Source organism: Oncorhynchus keta, unplaced genomic scaffold (assembly GCF_023373465.1).
Source record: "Oncorhynchus keta strain PuntledgeMale-10-30-2019 unplaced genomic scaffold, Oket_V2 Un_contig_3938_pilon_pilon, whole genome shotgun sequence".
Taxonomy (NCBI): domain Eukaryota; kingdom Metazoa; phylum Chordata; class Actinopteri; order Salmoniformes; family Salmonidae; genus Oncorhynchus; species Oncorhynchus keta.
This window is the reverse complement of record NW_026287515.1, coordinates 35,481-57,500: the sequence shown is the minus strand read 5'-3', so window position 1 is coordinate 57,500 and position 22,020 is coordinate 35,481. Positions and strand designations below refer to the sequence as shown.

Sequence of the window (22,020 nt, the reverse complement as noted above, 5' to 3'; positions counted from 1 at the left end):
AGAGAACACACTGAGGACACTGTTCAGAAGACCACGGGCCACCACAGACTGACATACACAGAGAGAGACAAGAGAACACACTGAGGACACTGTTCAGAAGACCACGGGCCACCACAGACTGACATACACAGAGAGAGACAAGAGAACACACTGAGGACACTGTTCAGAAGACCACGGGCCACCACAGACTGACATACACAGAGAGAGACAAGAGAACACACTGAGGACACTGTTCAGAAGACCACGGGCCACCACAGACTGACACACACAGATAGAGACAAGAGAACACACTGAGGACACTGTTCAGAAGACCACGGGCCACCACAGACTGACACACACAGAGAGAGAGACAAGAGAACACTGACGAATGCATAGGGTTAACAGTGAGTGTTAGATGAATTACATGATGTGTTTTAAGAGATGCCTCTGACAAGCACTGGTGCAGGACAACAATATGGAAGGGTGAAATATCAACATGTCAGAAGATATCCCAGGAGCAGTCTAGAGTAGTTTAGTTGAACGTGTGTGTGTGTGTGCGTGCGTGTGTGTGTGTGTGTGTGTGTGTGTGTGTGTGTGTATGTGCTCCACGTGCGTGCGTGTGTGTGTGCGTGTGCCCAGTGTGCTGTGTGTAAGTGATGCCTGTGTGACAAGCACTGGTGCAGGACAACAATATGGAAGGTGTGAAATATCAACATGTCAGAAGATATGTGTGTGCAGTCTAGAGTAGTTTAGTTGAACGTGTGTGTGTGTGTGTGCGTGCGTGCGTGCGTGCGTGTGTGCGTGTGTGGTGTGTGTGCGTGTGCGTGTGCGTGTGTGTGTGTGTGTGCGTGCGTGTGTGTGTGTGTGTGTGTGTGTGTGTGTGTGTGTGTGTGTGCGTGCGTGCGTGCGTGCGTGTGTGTGTGCGTGTGCCCAGTGTGTGTGTGTGTGTGTGTGTGTAACCATACCTTTCCTACTCCGGTGATGCCGGTGAAGAGAACAGAGTGTCCTACAGACAGCAGCTTCTCCATCAGGTAGCCATAACGCACCGTGTCGGTGGTGGGAACCAGCATCTCAAAGAAGGGCAGTTCCTTGTTGTACCTAAAGGAGGGGATGATCCTCTCCCACGGCTCCAGACGCTTGTGGTTGAAGTCCATGAACACACTCCACAGGTCCCCCGAGCTGGGCAGCTACACACACACACCACACACACAATATAGACAAATACAGTGACACATACTAGCATATACTCACACACACAGGGTTGATAGTATTTACTGTCCCTAAGTCATACAGATCTAACAGGGTTGATAGTATTTACTGTCCCTAAGTCATACAGATCTAACAGGGTTGATAGTATTTACTGTCCCTAAGTCATACAGATCTAACAGGGTTGATAGTATTTACTGTCCCTAAGTCATACAGATCTAACAGGGTTGATAGTATTTACTGTCCCTAAGTCATACAGATCTAACAGGGTTGATAGTATTTACTGTCCCTAAGTCATACAGATCTAACAGGGTTGATAGTATTTACTGTCCCTAAGTCATACAGATCTAACAGGGTTGATAGTATTTACTGTCCCTAAGTCATACAGATCTAACAGGGTTGATAGTATTTACTGTCCCTAAGTCATACAGATCTAACAGGGTTGATAGTATTTACTGTCCCTTAGTCATACAGATCTAACAGGGTTGATAGTATTTACTGTCCCTAAGTCATACAGATCTAACAGGGTTGATAGTATTTACTGTCCCTTAGTCATACAGATCTAACAGGGTTGATAGTATTTACTGTCCCTAAGTCATACAGATCTAACAGGGTTGATAGTATTTACTGTCCCTTAGTCATACAGATCTAACAGGGTTGATAGTATTTACTGTCCCTAAGTCATACAGATCTAACAGGGTTGATAGTATTTACTGTCCCTAAGTCATACAGATCTAACAGGGTTGATAGTATTTACTGTCCCTAAGTCATACAGATCTAACAGGGTTGATAGTATTTACTGTCCCTAAGTCATACAGATCTAACAGGGTTGATAGTATTTACTGTCCCTAAGTCATACAGATCTAACAGGGTTGATAGTAATAATGTTTCATATATTCTAACACTGGAAATGTCATGATGGAGGCAGGTAGACAAATCCATGTCAGGATGAAACAGTTTGGTGGTCAGAACGCCATTAAAAGGTGCAGGCCTGTGTGTCTCTATGTTAAGGTAACTGATGCCTGGAGAAGCCTGTGTGTCTCTATGTTAAGGTAACTGATGCCTGGAGAAGCCTGTGTGTCTCTATGTTAAGGTAACTGATGCCTGGAGAAGCCTGTGTGTCTCTATGTTAAGGTAACTGATGCCTATAGAAGCCTGTGTGTCTCTATGTTAAGGTAACTGATGCCTGGAGAAGATGCCTAAAGCCTGTGTGTCTCTATGTTAAGGTAACTGATGCCTGGAGAAGCCTGTGTGTCTCTATGTTAAGGTAACTGATGCCTGGAGAAGCCTGTGTGTCTCTATGTTAAGGTAACTGATGCCTGGAAAGCCTGTGTGTCTCTATGTTAAGGTAACTGATGCCTGGAGAAGCCTGTGTGTCTCTATGTTAAGGTAACTGATGCCTGGAGAAGCCTGTGTGTCTCTATGTTAAGGTAACTGATGCCTATAGAAGCCTGTGTGTCTCTATGTTAAGGTAACTGATGCCTGGAGAAGCCTGTGTGTCTCTATGTTAAGGTAACTGATGCCTGGAGAAGCCTGTGTGTCTCTATGTTAAGGTAACTGATGCCTGGAGAAGCCTGTGTGTCTCTATGTTAAGGTAACTGATGCCTGGAGAAGCCTGTGTGTCTCTATGTTAAGGTAACTGATGCCTGGAGAAGCCTGTGTGTCTCTATGTTAAGGTAACTGATGCCTGGAGAAGCCTGTGTGTCTCTATGTTAAGGTAACTGATGCCTATAGAAGCCTGTGTGTCTCTATGTTAAGGTAACTGATGCCTGGCCTGTGTCTCTATGTTAAGGTAACCCTGTGTGTCTCTCTATGTTAAGGTAACTGATGCCTGGAGAAGCCTGTGTGTCTCTATGTTAAGGTAACTGATGCCTATAGAAGCCTGTGTGTCTCTATGTTAAGGTAACTGATGCCTGGAGAAGCCTGTGTGTCTCTATGTTAAGGTAACTGATGCCTGGAGAAGCCTGTGTGTCTCTATGTTAAGGTAACTGATGCCTGGAGAAGCCTGTGTGTCTCTATGTTAAGGTAACTGATGCCTGGAGAAGCCTGTGTGTCTCTATGTTAAGGTAACTGATGCCTGGAGAAGCCTGTGTGTCTCTATGTTAAGGTAACTGATGCCTGGAGAAGCCTGTGTGTCTCTATGTTAAGGTAACTGATGCCTGGAGAAGCCTGTGTGTCTCTATGTTAAGGTAACTGATGCCTGGAGAAGCCTGTGTGTCTCTATGTTAAGGTAACTGATGCCTGGAGAAGCCTGTGTGTCTCTATGTTAAGGTAACTGATGCCTGGAGAAGCCTGTGTGTCTCTATGTTAAGGTAACTGATGCCTGGAGAAGCCTGTGTGTCTCTATGTTAAGGTAACTGATGCCTGGAGAAGCCTGTGTGTCTCTATGTTAAGGTAACTGATGCCTGGAGAAGCCTGTGTGTCTCTATGTTAAGGTAACTGATGCCTGGAGAAGCCTGTGTGTCTCTATGTTAAGGTAACTGATGCCTGGAGAAGCCTGTGTGTCTCTATGTTAAGGTAACTGATGCCTGGAGAAGCCTGTGTGTCTCTATGTTAAGGTAACTGATGCCTGGAGAAGCCTGTGTGTCTCTATGTTAAGGTAACTGATGCCTGGAGAAGCCTGTGTGTCTCTATGTTAAGGTAACTGATGCCTGGAAAGCCTGTGTGTCTCTATGTTAAGGTAACTGATGCCTGGAGAAGCCTGTGTGTCTCTATGTTAAGGTAACTGATGCCTGGAGAAGCCTGTGTGTCTCCTGTGTGTCTCTATGTTAAGGTAACTGATGCCTGGAGAAGCCTGTGTGTCTCTATGTTAAGGTAACTGATGCCTGGAGAAGCCTGTGTGTCTCTATGTTAAGGTAACTGATGCTGGAGAAGCCTGTGTGTCTCTATGTTAAGGTAACTGATGCCTGGAGAAGCCTGTGTGTCTCTATGTTAAGGTAACTGATGCCTGGAGAAGCCTGTGTGTCTCTATGTTAAGGTAACTGATGCCTGGAGAAGCCTGTGTGTCTCTATGTGCCTGGAAGGTCTATGTTAACTGATGCCTGGAGAAGCCTGTGTGTCTCTATGTTAAGGTAACTGATGCCTGGAGAAGCCTGTGTGTCTCTATGTTAAGGTAACTGATGCCTGTTAAGAACTGATGAAGCCTGTGTGTCTCTATGTTAAGGTAACTGATGCCTGGAGAAGCCTGTGTGTCTCTATGTTAAGGTAACTGATGCCTGGAGAAGCCTGTGTGTCTCTATGTTAAGGTAACTGATGCCTGGAGAAGCCTGTGTGTCTCTATGTTAAGGTAACTGATGCCTGGAGAAGCCTGTGTGTCTCTATGTTAAGGTAACTGATGCCTGGAGAAGCCTGTGTGTCTCTATGTTAAGGTAACTGATGCCTGGAGAAGCCTGTGTGTCTCTATGTTAAGGTAACTGATGCCTGGAGAAGCCTGTGTGTCTCTATGTTAAGGTAACTGATGCCTGATGTGTGTCTCTATGTTAAGGTAACTGATGCCTGGAGAAGCCTGTGTGTCTCTATGTTAAGGTAACTGATGCCTGGAGAAGCCTGTGTGTCTCTATGTTAAGGTAACTGATGCCTGGAGAAGCCTGTGTGTCTCTATGTTAAGGTAACTGATGCCTGGAGAAGCCTGTGTGTCTCTATGTTAAGGTAACTGATGCCTGGAGAAGCCTGTGTGTCTCTATAACTGATTAAGCCTGTATGTTAAGGTAACTGATGCCTGGAGAAGCCTGTGTGTCTCTATGTTAAGGTAACTGATGCCTGGAGAAGCCTGTGTGTCTCTATGTTAAGGTAACTGATGCCTGTGTGTCTCTAGAAGCCTGTGTGTCTCTATGTTAAGGTAACTGATGCCTGGAGAAGCCTGTGTGTCTCTATGTTAAGGTAACTGATGCCTGGAGAAGCCTGTGTGTCTCTATGTTAAGGTAACTGATGCCTGGAGCCTGTGTGTCTCTATGTTAGCTGATGCTGGAGAAGCCTGTGTCTCTATGTTAAGGTAACTGATGCCTATAGAAGCCTGTGTGTCTCTATGTTAAGGTAACTGATGCCTGGAGAAGCCTGTGTGTCTCTATGAAGCCTGTGTGTCTCTATGTTAAGGTAACTGATGCCTGGAGAAGCCTGTGTGTCTCTATGTTAAGGTAACTGATGCCTATAGAAGCCTGTGTGTCTCTATGTTAAGGTAACTGATGCCTGGAGAAGCCTGTGTGTCTCTATGTTAAGGTAACTGATGCCTGGAGAAGCCTGTGTGTCTCTATGTTAAGGTAACTGATGCCTGGAGAAGCCTGTGTGTCTCTATGTTAAGGTAACTGATGCCTATAGAAGCCTGTGTGTCTCTATGTTAAGGTAACTGATGCCTGGAGAAGCCTGTGTGTCTCTATGTTAAGGTAACTGATGCCTGGAGAAGCCTGTGTGTCTCTATGTTAAGGTAACTGATGCCTGGAGAAGCCTGTGTGTCTCTATGTTAAGGTAACTGATGCCTGGAGAAGCCTGTGTGTCTCTATGTTAAGGTAACTGATGCCTGGAGAAGCCTGTGTGTCTCTATGTTAAGGTAACTGATGCCTGGAGAAGCCTGTGTGTCTCTATGTTAAGGTAACTGATGCCTGGAGAAGCCTGTGTGTCTCTATGTTAAGGTAACTGATGCCTATGTTAGGTAAGCCTGTGTGTCTCTATGTTAAGGTAACTGATGCCTGGAGAAGCCTGTGTGTCTCTATGTTAAGGTAACTGATGCCTATAGAAGCCTGTGTGTCTCTATGTTAAGGTAACTGATGCCTGGAGAAGCCTGTGTGTCTCTATGTTAAGGTAACTGATGCCTGGAGAAGCCTGTGTCTCTATGTTAAGGTAACTGATGCCTGGAAAGCCTGTGTGTCTCTATGTTAAGGTAACTGATGCCTGGAGAAGCCTGTGTGTCTCTATGTTAAGGTAACTGATGCCTGGTTAAGGTAACTGATGCCTGTGTGTCTCTATGTTAAGGTAACTGATGCCTGGAGAAGCCTGTGTGTCTCTATGTTAAGGTAACTGATGCCTGGAGAAGCCTGTGTGTCTCTATGTTAAGGTAACTGATGCCTATAGAAGCCTGTGTGTCTCTATGTTAAGGTAACTGATGCCTGGAGAAGCCTGTGTGTCTCTATGTTAAGGTAACTGATGCCTATAGAAGCCTGTGTGTCTCTATGTTAAGGTAACTGATGCCTATAGAAGCCTGTGTGTCTCTATGTTAAGGTAACTGATGCCTGGAGAAGCCTGTGTGTCTCTATGTTAAGGTAACTGATGCCTGGAGAAGCCTGTGTGTCTCTATGTTAAGGTAACTGATGCCTGGAGAAGCCTGTGTGTCTCTATGTTAAGGTAACTGATGCCTGGAGAAGCCTGTGTGTCTCTATGTTAAGGTAACTGATGCCTATAGAAGCCTGTGTGTCTCTATGTTAAGGTAACTGATGCCTGGAGAAGCCTGTGTGTCTCTATGTTAAGGTAACTGATGCCTGGAGAAGCCTGTGTGTCTCTATGTTAAGGTAACTGATGCCTGGAGAAGCCTGTGTGTCTCTATGTTAAGGTAACTGATGCCTGGAGAAGCCTGTGTGTCTCTATGTTAAGGTAACTGATGCCTGGAGAAGCCTGTGTGTCTCTATGTTAAGGTAACTGATGCCTGGAGAAGCCTGTGTGTCTCTATGTTAAGGTAACTGATGCCTGGAGAAGCCTGTGTGTCTCTATGTTAAGGTAACTGATGCCTATAGAAGCCTGTGTGTCTCTATGTTAAGGTAACTGATGCCTATAGAAGCCTGTGTGTCTCTATGTTAAGGTAACTGATGCCTGGAGAAGCCTGTGTGTCTCTATGTTAAGGTAACTGATGCCTATAGAAGCCTGTGTGTCTCTATGTTAAGGTAACTGATGCCTGGAGAAGCCTGTGTGTCTCTATGTTAAGGTAACTGATGCCTGGAGAAGCCTGTGTGTCTCTATGTTAAGGTAACTGATAACTGGAGAAGCTTGTGTGTCTCTATGTTAAGGTAACTGATGCCTGGAGAAGCCTGTGTGTCTCTATGTTAAGGTAACTGATGCCTATAGAAGCCTGTGCCCCCCGCAGTGTGTGAGAGTTTGTGTTCCACCCCCCCCCCTGCAGTGTGTGAGAGAAGTTTGTGTTCCACCCCCCCCCTGCAGTGTGTGAGAGTTTGTGCTCCGTTCCCCCTCCCTGCAGTGTGTGAGAGTTTGTGCTCCGTCCCCCCCCCCCTGCAGTGTGTGAGAGTTTGTGTTCCACCCCCCCCCTGCAGTGTGTGAGAGTTTGTGCTCCGTTCCCCCTGCAGTGTGTGAGAGTTTGTGTTCCACCCCCTGCAGTGTGTGAGAGTTTGTGTTCCGTTCCCCCCCCCTCTGCAGTGTGTGAGAGTTTGTGCTCCGTTCCCCCTCCCTGCAGTGTGTGAGAGTTTGTGCTCCGTTCCCCCTCCCTGCAGTGTGTGAGAGTTTGTGCTCCGTCCCCCCTGCAGTGTGTGAGAGTTTGTGTTCCACCCCCCCTGCAGTGTGTGAGAGTTTGTGTCCCGTTCCCCCCCCTGCAGTGTGTGAGAGTTCGTGCTCCGTTCCCCCTCCCTGCAGTGTGTGAGAGTTTGTGCTCCGTTCCCCCCCCCTGCAGTGTGTGAGAGTTTGTGCTCCGTTCCCCCTCCTTGCAGTGTGTGAGAGTTTGTGCTCCGTTCCCCCTCCCTGCAGTGTGTGAGAGTTTGTGTTCCACCCCCCCCCCCCTGCAGTGTGTGAGAGTTTGTGCTCCGTTCCCCCTCCTTGCAGTGTGTGAGAGTTTGTGCTCCGTTCCCCCTGCAGTGTGTGAGAGTTTGTGCCCCACCCCCCTGCAGTGTGTGAGAGTTTGTGCTCCGTTCCCCCTCCCTGCAGTGTGTGAGAGTCTCTGTTCCACACCCCCCTGCAGTGTGTGAGAGTTTGTGCTCCGTTCCCCCTCCCTGCAGTGTGTGAGAGTTTGTGTCCCCCCCCTGCAGTGTGTGAGAGTTTGTGCTCCGTTCCCCCTCCCTGCAGTGTGTGAGAGTTTGTGCTCCGTTCCCCCTCCCTGCAGTGTGTGAGAGTTTGTGTTCCAACCCCCTGCAGTGTGTGAGAGTTTGTGCTCCGTTCCCCCTCCCTGCAGTGTGTGAGAGTTTGTGTTCCACCCCCTGCAGTGTGTGAGAGTTTGTGTTCCACCCCCCCTGCAGTGTGTGAGAGTTTGTGCTCCGTTCCCCCTCCCTGCAGTGTGTGAAAGTTTGTGCTCCGTTCCCCCTCCCTGCAGTGTGTGAGAGTTTGTGCTCCGTTCCCCCTCCCTGCAGTGTGTGAGAGTTTGTGCTCCGTTCCCCCTGCACTGTGTGAGAGTTTGTGCTCCGTCCTCCGTCCCCCTGTAGTGTGTGAGAGTAGTGTGTGTTCCACCCCCCTGTAGTGTGTGAGAGTAGTTTGTGTTCCACCCCCCTGCAGTGTGTGAGAGTAGTTTGTGCTCCACCCCCCTGCAGTGTGTGAGAGTTTGTGCTCCGTTCCCCCTGCAGTGTGTGGGAGTTTGTGCTCCGTTCCCCCTCCCTGCAGTGTGTGAGAGTTTGTGCTCCGTTCCCCCTCCCTGCAGTGTGTGAGAGTTTGTGCTCCGTTCCCCCCCACCTGCAGTGTGTGAGAGTTTGTGCTCCGTTCCCCCTCCCTGCAGTGTGTGAGAGTTTGTGCTCCGTTCCCCCCCACCTGCAGTGTGTGAGAGTTTGTGCTCCGTTCCCCCCCCCCTGCAGTGTGTGAGAGTTTGTGCTCCGTTCCCCCTCCCTGCAGTGTGTGAGAGTTTGTGTGCTGTGTTTGTCTCCCTGGACTTGGTGTCCTGCTGTTGGAGGTGTGTGTGGTTTGTTTACTGTCAGCGAGAGCCAGCCACCAACTCCAGGGCTAGCGGGCACGGAAACTGGCACACATATCATTACACACACAGGGATATGAATGTGTACACAATGCCCCCTAACTGCACAGTAGTCAGGAATATCAATGTGTACACAATGCCCCCTAACTCCACAGTAGTCAGGAATATCAATGGGTACATATTGGCCCTAACTCCACAGTAGTCAGGAATATTAATGTGTACACAATGCCCCCTAACTCCACAGTAGTCAGGAATATCAATGGGTACATATTGGCCCTAACTCCACAGTAGTCAGGAATATTAATGTGTACACAATGCCCCCTATCTCCACAGTAGTCAGGAATATTAATGTGTACATAATGCCCCCTAACTCCACAGTAGTCAGGAATATGAATGAGTACATAATGCCCCCTAACTCCACAGTAGTCAGGAATATTAATGAGTACATAATGCCCCCTAACTCCACAGTAGTCAGGAATATTAATGTGTACATAATGGCCCAAACTCCACAGTAGACAGGAATATCAAATGGTATATAATGGCCCCTAACTCCACAGTAGACAGGAATATGAATGGGTGCATAATGGCCCCTAACTCCACAGAAGACAGAGCGACAGTCGCCTCAGTTCTCTGAGCTGCACATGAGTTATCCCCAGAGACAGACTTCACCAGCCTTGTGTTGGTGTCTGGGGGCGTGTGTGCATGCATGTTTAGATCCTCCAGGACAAATCATCTCTGTTAGTTATGGACCGTAACACATTGAGCCTTCACCTTTTCTCCCTCACACTCTCTCACTCCACTAACAGGTAAATGATGCATGTTCTACTCCTCCACGGATTCACTCAAGGAATACAACATTCTATCCATCATTACACTGTTACAACCCCGGGGACACTTCCAGAACAGGAAAGTAGAGAGTTCCTATTGGATATCATTACTGTGATACCAACCAATGGCAACCATAGTCTCCATTGATGGCATGATGAAATACATAGAAAGTTCTCAGCAGGTATATGAAATCTCCTTCTCTTCCAGCCTCGTTCACCTGCTGTCCTTATTTCTGAGGGGAGAGACAGAGGTTTTCCTACCGATACCTTTAGAGATGTTCATTTCAATATGTTCATATCCGTCTACTAAAACGGCCTTTACAGCACATGTTTTTGTTGCATATTTCAAATTGATAAAAACAACTGAATACACTTATAATGGTAGCAGTCTTTGTCAGATGTTGATAATTGGTAGCAGTCTTCGTCAGATGTTCATAATTGGTAGCAGTCTTTGTCAGATGTTCATAATTGGTAGCAGTCTTCGTCAGATGTTCATAATTGGTAGCAGTCTTCGTCAGATGTTCATAATTGGTAGCAGTCTTCGTCAGATGTTCATAATTGGTAGCAGTCTTCGTCAGATGTTCATAATTGGTAGCAGTCTTCGTCAGATGTTCATAATTGGTAGCAGTCTTCGTCAGATGTTCATAATTGGTAGCAGTCTTCGTCAGATGTTCATAATTGGTAGCAGTCTTCGTCAGATGTTCATAATTGGTAGCAGTCTTCGTCAGATGTTCATAATTGGTAGCAGTCTTCGTCAGATGTTCATAATTGGTAGCAGTCTTCGTCAGATGTTCATAATTGGTAGCAGTCTTCGTCAGATGTTCATAATTGGTAGCAGTCTTCGTCAGATGTTCATAATTGGTAGCAGTCTTCGTCATTTCTTCATAATTGGTAGCAGTCTTCGTCAGATGTTCATAATTGGTAGCAGTCTTCGTCAGATGTTCATAATTGGTAGCAGTCTTCGTCAGATGTTCATAATTGGTAGCAGTCTTCGTCAGATGTTCATAATTGGTAGCAGTCTTCGTCAGATGTTGATAATTGGTAGCAGTCTTCGTCAGATGTTCATAATTGGTAGCAGACTTCGTCAGATGTTCATAATTGGTAGCAGTCTTCGTCAGATGTTCATAATTGGTAGCAGTCTTCGTCAGATGTTCATAATTGGTAGCAGTCTTCGTCAGATGTTCATAATTGGTAGCAGTCTTCGTCAGATGTTCATAATTGGTAGCAGTCTTCGTCAGATGTTCATAATTGGTAGCAGTCTTCGTCAGATGTTCATAATTGGTAGCAGTCTTCGTCAGATGTTCATAATTGGTAGCAGTCTTCGTCAGATGTTCATAATTGGTAGCAGTCTTCGTCAGATGTTCATAATTGGTAGCAGTCTTCGTCAGATGTTCATAATTGGTAGCAGTCTTCGTCAGATGTTCATAATTGGTAGCAGTCTTCATCAGATGTTCATAATTGGTAGCAGTCTTCGTCAGATGTTCATAATTGGTAGCAGTCTTCGTCAGATGTTCATAATTGGTAGCAGTCTTCGTCAGATGTTCATAATTGGTAGCAGTCTACAGATTGAATTGATTCCACAGGTAAGGCCTCTATTTGATTTTAAACCCTTTCAGAGGACTTAACGAGTGACTGAACACACCAATTCAGCAAGTGTTTATCTGTTGCTTATGAAGAAAAATGTCAGTCGTGGAGGTGTGGATTGATGTGGCAGTTACTGATGTTTGTCTCCCATGAGACACCATAGGAACAAAGCCAGTATCACTTCCTAAAAAAGAGTCAGAATGAATTTAAGATAACTCAAGAAATCTGTCATTAATTTAGACGTTTTTGCAAAGGAGCATTTTTACATCTAGCTCAGATGGTGGGTGCAGTAGGATATTTACCAATACATCTAGCTCAGGTGTTGGGTGCAGTAGGATATTTACCAATACATCTAGCTCAGGTGTTGGGTGCAGTAGGATATTTATCAATACATCTAGCTCAGGTGTTGGGTGCAGTAAGATTTATCAATACATCTAGCTCAGGTGTTGGGTGCAGTAGGATATGTATCAATACATCTAGCTCAGGTGTTTCATGCAGTAGGACATTTATCAATACATCTAGCTCAGGTGTTTGATGCAGTAGGACATTTATCAATACATCTACTTAAGGTGTTTGGTGCAGTAGGACATTTATCAATACATCTACTTAAGGTGTTTGGTGCAGTAGGACATTTATCAATACATCTACTTAAGGTGTTTGGTGCAGTAGGACATTTACCAATACATCTAGCTCAGGTGTTTGGTGCAGTAGGATATTTACCAATACATTTGGCTCAGGTGTTTGGTGCAGTAGGACATTTACCAATACATCTAGCTCAGATGTTTGGTGCAGTAGGATATTTACCAATACATCTGGCTCAGGTATTTGATGCAGTAGGATATTTACCAATACATCTAGCTCAGGTGTTTGGTACAGTAGGACATTTACCAATACATCTAGCTCAGGTGTTTGATGCAGTAGGATATTTACCAATACATTTGGCTCAGATGTTTGGTGCAGTAGGACATTTACCAATACATCTAGCTCAGATGTTTGGTGCAGTAGGATATTTACCAATACATCTGGCTCAGGTATTTGATGCAGTAGGATATTTACCAATACATCTAGCTCAGGTGTTTGATGCAGTAGGATATTTACCAATACATCTAGCTCAGGTGTTTGATGCAGTAGGATATTTACCAATACATCTAGCTCAGGTGTTTGATGCAGTAGGATATTTACCAATACATCTACTTAAGGTGTTTGGTGCAGTAGGACATTTATCAATACATCTACTTAAGGTGATTGGTGCAGTAGGACATTTATCAATACATCTACTTCAGGTGTTTGGTGCAGTAGGATATTTACCAATACATCTACTTGAGGTGTTTGGTGCAGTAGGACATTTATCAATACATCTACTTAAGGTGTTTGGTGCAGTAGGACATTTATCAATACATCTACTTCAGGTGTTTGGTGCAGTAGGATATTTACCAATACATCTAGCTCAGGTGTCTGGTGCAGTAGGACATTTACCAATACATCTAGCTCAGGTGTTTGATGCAGTAGGACATTTACCAATACATCTAGCTCAGGTGTTTGATGCAGTAGGATATTTACCAATACATCTAGCTCAGGTGTTTGGTGCAGTAGGACATTTACCAATACATCTAGCTCAGGTGTTTGGTGCAGTAGGATATTTACCAATACATCTAGCTCAGGTGTTTGATGCAGTATTTCACAAGTAAAAATGTGTGCGACGTGTTGTCTTGTGTAAACAAAGTCCGACCCGCTGTGCTACTGGGCAGGACTGTCTCACTGTCTGTGTTCTGCTGTATCAATGGATAGACCATAATCACCACAGCTGTTTATCCTGTGCTACTGGGCAGGACTGTCTCACTGTCTGTGTTCTGCTGTATCAATGGATAGACCATAATCACCACAGCTGTTTATCCTGTGCTACTGGGCAGGACTGTCTCACTGTCTGTGTTCTGCTGTATCAATGGATAGACCATAATCACCACAGCTGTTTATCCTGTGCTACTGGGCAGGACTGTCTCACTGTCTGTGTTCTGCTGTATCAATGGATAGACCATAATCACCACAGCTGTTTATCCTGTGCTACTGGGCAGGACTGTCTCACTGTCTGTGTTCTGCTGTATCAATGGATAGACCATAATCACCACAGCTGTTTATCCTGTGCTACTGGGCAGGACTGTCTCACTGTCTGTGTTCTGCTGTATCAATGGATAGACCATAATCACCACAGCTGTTTATCCTGTGCTACTGGGCAGGACTGTCTCACTGTCTGTGTTCTGCTGTATCAATGGATAGACCATAATCACCACAGCTGTTTATCCTGTGCTACTGGGCAGGACTGTCTCACTGTCTGTGTTCTGCTGTATCAATGGATAGACCATAATCACCACAGCTGTTTATCCTGTGCTACTGGGCAGGACTGTCTCACTGTCTGTGTTCTGCTGTATCAATGGATAGACCATAATCACCACAGCTGTTTATCCTGTGCTACTGGGCAGGACTGTCTCACTGTCTGTGTTCTGCTGTATCAATGGATAGACCATAATCACCACAGCTGTTTATCCTGTGCTACTGGGCAGGACTGTCTCACTGTCTGTGTTCTGCTGTATCAATGGATAGACCATAATCACCACAGCTGTTTATCCTGTGCTACTGGGCAGGACTGTCTCACTGTGTTCTGCTGTATCAATGGATAGACCATAATCACCACAGCTGTTTATCCTGTGCTACTGGGCAGGACTGTCTCACTGTCTGTGTTCTGCTGTATCAATGGATAGACCATAATCACCACAGCTGTTTATCCTGTGCTACTGGGCAGGACTGTCTCACTGTGTTCTGCTGTATCAATGGATAGACCATAATCACCACAGCTGTTTATCCTGTGGTAGTGGGCAGCTGTTTATCCTGTGGTAGTGGGCACCTGTTTATCCTGTGGTAGTGGGCACCTGTTTATCCTGTGGTAGTGGGCAGCTGTTTATCCTGTGGTAGTGGGCAGCTGTTTATCCTGTGGTAGTGGGCAGCTGTTTATCCTGTGGTAGTGGGCACCTGTTTATCCTGTGGTAGTGGGCAGCTGTTTATCCTGTGGTAGTGGGCACCTGTTTATCCTGTGGTAGTGGGCACCTGTTTATCCTGTGGTAGTGGGCACCTGTTTATCCTGTGGTAGTGGGCAGCTGTTTATCCTGTGGTAGTGGGCAGCTGTTTATCCTGTGGTAGTGGGCACCTGTTTATCCTGTGGTAGTGGGCACCTGTTTATCCTGTGGTAGTGGGCAGCTGTTTATCCTGTGGTAGTGGGCAGCTGTTTATCCTGTGGTAGTGGGCAGCTTTTTATCCTGTGGTAGTGGGCAGCTGTTTATCCTGTGGTAGTGGGCAAGTGGCATTGTCGAAATCAAAATAAATGTTTTGACTAATGTCGATTTTAACGAGAGAAGTTGGTTCTCGAGTTCAGTTCGGCTTGAAAGAGAAAATTCTAGCCAGGCAGAAAGTGTCTGGTCCTAGTTCTTGCCCATGGAGTTTCAGATAAGAAAATCGAACCTTAGAAGAAAACAGGACAGAATCCCCATTCCCCAGTTACACCTCTGTAGCATGCGAATACTAGCTAGCACCTGGCGAGGAGTGTTGGCCTTCAGTAATATGTATGGCAGTCAGGGCAGGTTAAGTTGGACTCTGGTAATAGATAAAGCTTTGAAACTGTCTGGAAATGCAGTCTTCTGATGGTATGGAAAAGAAAACAGTATATAGTGTGTCTCTCTCCCCTGTGTGTGTGATAGGCATGGCATGCTGTAGATGATTATAATTCTGACTATGATGATGATGATTATAATTCTGACTATGACGATGATGATTATGATTCTGACTATAATGATGATGGTGATGATAATTATGAATATAATGATGATGATAATTCTGACTATAATGATGATGATGATTATAATTCTGACAATAATGATGACTATAATTCTGACTATAATGATGATTATTATAATTCTGACTATGATGATGATGATTATGATTCTGACTATAATGATGATGATTATGATTCTGACTATAATGATGATGATGATTATAATTCTGACTATGATGATGATGATTATAATTCTGACTATAATGATGATGATTATAATTCTGACTATAATGATGATGATTATAATTCTGACTGATGATTATAATTCTGACTATGATGATGATTATAATTCTGACTGATTATAATTCTGACTATAATGATGATGATGATTATAATTCTGACTATGATGATGATGATTATAATTCTGACTATAATGATGATGATTATAATTCTGACTATGATGATGATGATTATAATTCTGACTATAATGATGATGATGATTATAATTCTGACTATGATGATGATGATTATAATTCTGACTATAATGATGATGATTATAATTCTGACTATGATGATGATGATTATGATTCTGACTATGATGATGATGATTATAATTCTGACTATAATGATGATGATTATAATTCTGACTATGATGATGATGATTATAATTCTGACTATGATGATGATGATTATAATTCTGACTATAATGATGATGATGATTATAATTCTGACTATAATGATGATGATTATAATTCTGACTATAATGATGATGATTATAATTCTGACTATAATGATGATGATTATAATTCTGACTATGATGATGATGATTATAATTCTGACTATGATGATGATGATTATAATTCTGACTATGATGATGATTATTATAATTCTGACTATAATGATGATGATTATAATTCTGACTATGATGATGATGATAATTCTGACTATAATGATGATGATTATAATTCTGACTATAATGATGATGATTATAATTCTGACTATGATGATTATAATTCTGACTATAATGATGATGATTATAATTCTGACTATGATGATGATTATTATAATTCTGACTATAATGATGATGATTATAATTCTGACTATGATGATGATGATAATTCTGACTATAATGATGATGATTATAATTCTGATTATGATGATGATTATAATTCTGACTGTGATGATGATCATAATTCTGACTATGATGATGATGATTATAATTCTGACTATGATGATGATGATTAAAATTCTGACAATAATGATGATGATTATAATTCTGACTGATGATGATCATAATTCTGACTATGATGATGATCATAATTCTGACTATGATGATGATGATTAAAATTCTGACAATAATGATGATTATTATAATTATGACTACAAATGATGACAATGATAATTATCATTAGTATAATTATTCTGACTATGATGATGATTATAGCGATGGTGATGAAGGCCCTACTAACCTTGGCGTCATTATTGTCTTCAAACTGTTGTCTGACGAAGCTGTCGAAGGCATCCCAGTGGCTGTCAGTCAGGTTACCCCCCACAGACCACAGGTAGCAGAACACAAACGCCTGACACAACACACTGTTCAGGTGCTTAGCTTCCTAGAACACAAACACACACGTGCTATGTTGGCCATATACCACAAACCCCCGAGGTGCCTTATTGCTATTATAAACTGGTCGACAACGTAATTAGAGAAGTAAAAAAATCAATGTTTTGTCATACTTGTGGTATACGGTCTGATATACCACGTCTGTCAGCCAATCAGCTTTCAGGGCTCGAACCACCCAGTTTAAAGATGTGTATAATGACTGGTTAACATGTGGTTGTGGTCATGCTGCGCTCTAGTAACATTTAGCCTACCATCTTGAGGTCTGGTCTTCCGTCTCCCAGCAGCAGCGCCTCCAACAGGCAGCAGAGGGTAGTGACCTTACTGATGTCCACCTGGCCCATGGCCTGGACACAGCGCTTCCACACAAACTGAAGACCCTTCTCCACGTACTGCTCAAACAACGCCAACAGGTACACACACACTGCTTCAGGGAGCTGGGGGGGTAGAAGGGAGAGGAGGATAGGGGGAGACAGCAACAGAGAGGGCAGAGAGAGTGAGAAGCAGGGCAAGTTAAATGTATGATCAGGACATCAAGAAAAAACAGGTAAAAGTTGGCTTTTGAATTAACATAAAGATCCATGTCAACCAATAACTCAATAGACAGTAAGATAAAGATAAATCATCTGTCAGCTATAACATCAGACACAACAGCAGATATAACCCATCTCTACCCAAGAACCAAGATGGCGTAGCAGTAAGACGTCCTGACGTGTCGTGTATCGTTTTTTTTCCGTTTTTACATATTTTTCTTCGCATATCTTTTAAAACATTTTGCTAAATCTAAGCTTCCAAATACTCTCCTGCAACCCGCCTCACCCAATGTAGCTACTTTTCCTAAAGTATTTATATTTACTCCGGAACCCCTTAACTGAAGCGAGCCAGCTAACTACCAGCTATGCTAGCGGTCTTCAGCTAACCGGTCATCAGCTAACCTTTAGCTCGGAAAGCTCTCGCCAGTTCGAACAACGCGACTCTAACCAGAGCATAACGGACCTATTTATTTTTTTATCCCCGGATTCCCACCGCAAACGGAACATTTTTCAGCTGGATCTTCACAACTAGCTATCTAGCTAAACCGCTTCCCCGGATGATTACTCCTGGCTAGCGTTTCCACCCACTTACCTTGAAGCTAGCCCGGCCAGAGCCCCTGTGCTACCACCGTAGCATACTCCTGGGCTACAATACCCGGACCCACGACCGGTCTATCGATGTCACCGCATGAAGAGGAATAAACAGACTCACCCCATCGTGACGTCCCCCAAATGCTAACTCTCTAGCCCTTGCTATCCCCTTGCTTGCTAATTCGGCCTGCTAACTGCTAGCTTGTTTAGCCCCGGTCCGCTAACTGCTACCTTGTTTAGTCTCGGCCTACTAACTGTTAGCTTGTTTGCACAGGCCTGCTAACTGTCTGAATCGCCGCGTCCCAAACACTCACTGGACCCATATTTACTTTCACTGTAGGTCTATAACATCTGAAACAACAGCAGATATAACCATCTCTGACAACACTGTAGGTCTGTAACATCAGAAACAACAGCAGATATAACCATCTCTGACAACACTGTAGGTCTGTAACATCAGACACAACAGCAGATATAACCATCTCTGACAACACTGTAGGTCTGTAACATCAGACACAACAGCAGATATAACCATCTCTGACAACACTGTAGGTCTGTAACATCAGACACAACAGCAGATATAACCATCTCTGACAACACTGTAGGTCTGTAACATCAGACACAACAGCAGATATAACCATCTCTGACAACACTGTAGGTCTGTAACATCAGAAACAACAGCAGATATAACCATCTCTGACAACACTGTAGGTCTGTAACATCAGACACAACAGCAGATATAACCATCTCTGACAACACTGTAGGTCTGTAACATCAGAAACAACAGCAGATATAACCATCTCTGACAACACTGTAGGTCTGTAACATCAGACACAACAGCAGATATAACCATCTCTGACAACACTGTAGGTCTGTAACATCAGAAACAACAGCAGATATAACCATCTCTGACAACACTGTAGGTCTGTAACATCAGACACAACAGCAGATATAACCATCTCTGACAACACTGTAGGTCTGTAACATCAGACAACAACAGCAGATATAACCATCTCTGACAACACTGTAGGTCTGTAACATCAGAAACAACAGCAGATATAACCATCTCTGACAACACTGTAGGTCTGTAACATCAGACACAACAGCAGATATAACCATCTCTGACAACACTGTAGGTCTGTAACATCAGACACAACAGCAGATATAACCATCTCTGACAACACTGTAGGTCTGTAACATCAGACACAACAGCAGATATAACCATCTCTGACAACACTGTAGGTCTGTAACATCAGACACAACAGCAGATATAACCATCTCTGACAACACTGTAGGTCTGTAACATCAGAAACAACAGCAGATATAACCATCTCTGACAACACTGTAGGTCTGTAACATCAGAAACAACAGCAGATATAACCATCTCTGACAACACTGTAGGTCTGTAACATCAGACACAACAGCAGATATAACCATCTCTGACAACACTGTAGGTCTGTAACATCAGACACAACAGCAGATATAACCATCTCAGACAACACTGTAGGTCTGTAACATCAGACACAACAGCAGATATAACCATCTCAGACAACACTGTAGGTCTGTAACATCAGACACAACAGCAGATATAACCATCTCTGACAACACTGTAGGTCTGTAACATCAGAAACAACAGCAGATATAACCATCTCTGACAACACTGTAGGTCTGTAACATCAGACACAACAGCAGATATAACCATCTCAGACAACACTGTAGGTCTGTAACATCAGAAACAACAGCAGATATAACCATCTCTGACAACACTGTAGGTCTGTAACATCAGACACAACAGCAGATATAACCATCTCTGACAACACTGTAGGTCTGTAACATCAGACACAACAGCAGATATAACCATCTCTGACAACACTGTAGGTCTGTAACATCAGACACAACAGCAGATATAACCATCTCTGACAACACTGTAGGTCTGTAACATCAGAAACAACAGCAGATATAACCATCTCTGACAACACTGTAGGTCTGTAACATCAGACACAACAGCAGATATAACCATCTCTGACAACACTGTAGGTCTGTAACATCAGACACAACAGCAGATATAACCATCTCTGACAACACTGTAGGTCTGTAACATCAGACACAACAGCAGATATAACCATCTCTGACAACACTGTAGGTCTGTAACATCAGACACAACAGCAGATATAACCATCTCTGACAACACTGTAGGTCTGTAACATCAGACACAACAGCAGATATAACCATCTCTGACAACACTGTAGGTCTGTAACATCAGACACAACAGCAGATATAACCATCTCTGACAACACTGTAGGTCTGTAACATCAGACAAAACAGCAGATATAACCATCTCTGACAACACTGTAGGTCTGTAACATCAGACACAACAGCAGATATAACCATCTCTGACAACACTGTAGGTCTGTAACATCAGACACAACAGCAGATATAACCATCTCTGACAACACTGTAGGTCTGTAACATCAGACACAACAGCAGATATAACCATCTCTGACAACACTGTAGGTCTGTAACATCAGACACAACAGCAGATATAACCATCTCTGACAACACTGTAGGTCTGTAACATCAGACACAACAGCAGATATAACCATCTCTGACAACACTGTAGGTCTGTAACATCAGACACAACAGCAGATATAACCATCTCTGACAACACTGTAGGTCTGTAACATCAGACACAACAGCAGATATAACCATCTCTGACAACACTGTAGGTCTGTAACATCAGACACAACAGCAGATATAACCATCTCTGACAACACTGTAGGTCTGTAACATCAGACACAACAGCAGATATAACCATCTCTGACAACACTGTAGGTCTGTAACATCAGACACAACAGCAGATATAACCATCTCTGACAACACTGTAGGTCTGTAACATCAGACACAACAGCAGATATAACCATCTCTGACAACACTGTAGGTCTGTAACATCAGACAAAACAGCAGATATAACCATCTCTGACAACACTGTAGGTCTGTAACATCAGACACAACAGCAGATATAACCATCTCTGACAACACTGTAGGTCTGTAACATCAGACACAACAGCAGATATAACCATCTCTGACAACACTGTAGGTCTGTAACATCAGACACAACAGCAGATATAACCATCTCTGACAACACTGTAGGTCTGTAACATCAGACAAAACAGCAGATATAACCATCTCTGACAACACTGTAGGTCTGTAACATCAGACACAACAGCAGATATAACCATCTCTGACAACACTGTAGGTCTGTAACATCAGACACAACAGCAGATATAACCATCTCTGACAACACTGTAGGTCTGTAACATCAGACACAACAGCAGATATAACCATCTCTGACAACACTGTAGGTCTGTAACATAAGACACAACAGCAGATATAACCATCTCTGACAACACTGTAGGTCTGTAACATCAGACACAACAGCAGATATAACCATCTCTGACAACACTGTAGGTCTGTAACATAAGACACAACAGCAGATATAACCATCTCTGACAACACTGTAGGTCTGTAACATCAGACACAACAGCAGATATAACCATCTCTGACAACACTGTAGGTCTGTAACATCAGACACAACAGCAGATATAACCATCTCTGACAACACTGTAGGTCTGTAACATAAGACACAACAGCAGATATAACCATCTCTGACAACACTGTAGGTCTGTAACATCAGACACAACAGCAGATATAACCATCTCTGACAACACTGTAGATCTGTAACATCAGACACAACAGCAGATATAACCATCTCTGACAACACTGTAGGTCTGTAACATCAGAAACAACAGCAGATATAACCATCTCAGACAACACTGTAGGTCTGTAACATCAGACACAACAGCAGATATAACCATCTCTGACAACACTGTAGGTCTGTAACATCAGACACAACAGCAGATATAACCATCTCTGACAACACTGTAGGTCTGTAACATCAGACACAACAGCAGATATAACCATCTCTGACAACACTGTAGGTCTGTAACATCAGACACAACAGCAGATATAACCAT

General features: G+C 43.7%; 1 protein-coding gene across 1 annotated transcript in view; it reads right to left on the bottom strand.

The window, feature by feature from the left end:
- LOC118382360 (dynein axonemal heavy chain 6-like) overlaps positions 1 to 22,020 on the bottom strand; it is a gene marked incomplete at both ends in the record, with an annotated part of 135,383 nt that overhangs the window by 83,710 nt on the left and 29,653 nt on the right. The window contains 3 exon segments of the mRNA XM_052508912.1: positions 945 to 1,166; positions 16,711 to 16,854; positions 17,117 to 17,299. Coding sequence (XP_052364872.1) covers positions 945 to 1,166; positions 16,711 to 16,854; positions 17,117 to 17,299 — 549 coding nt within the window.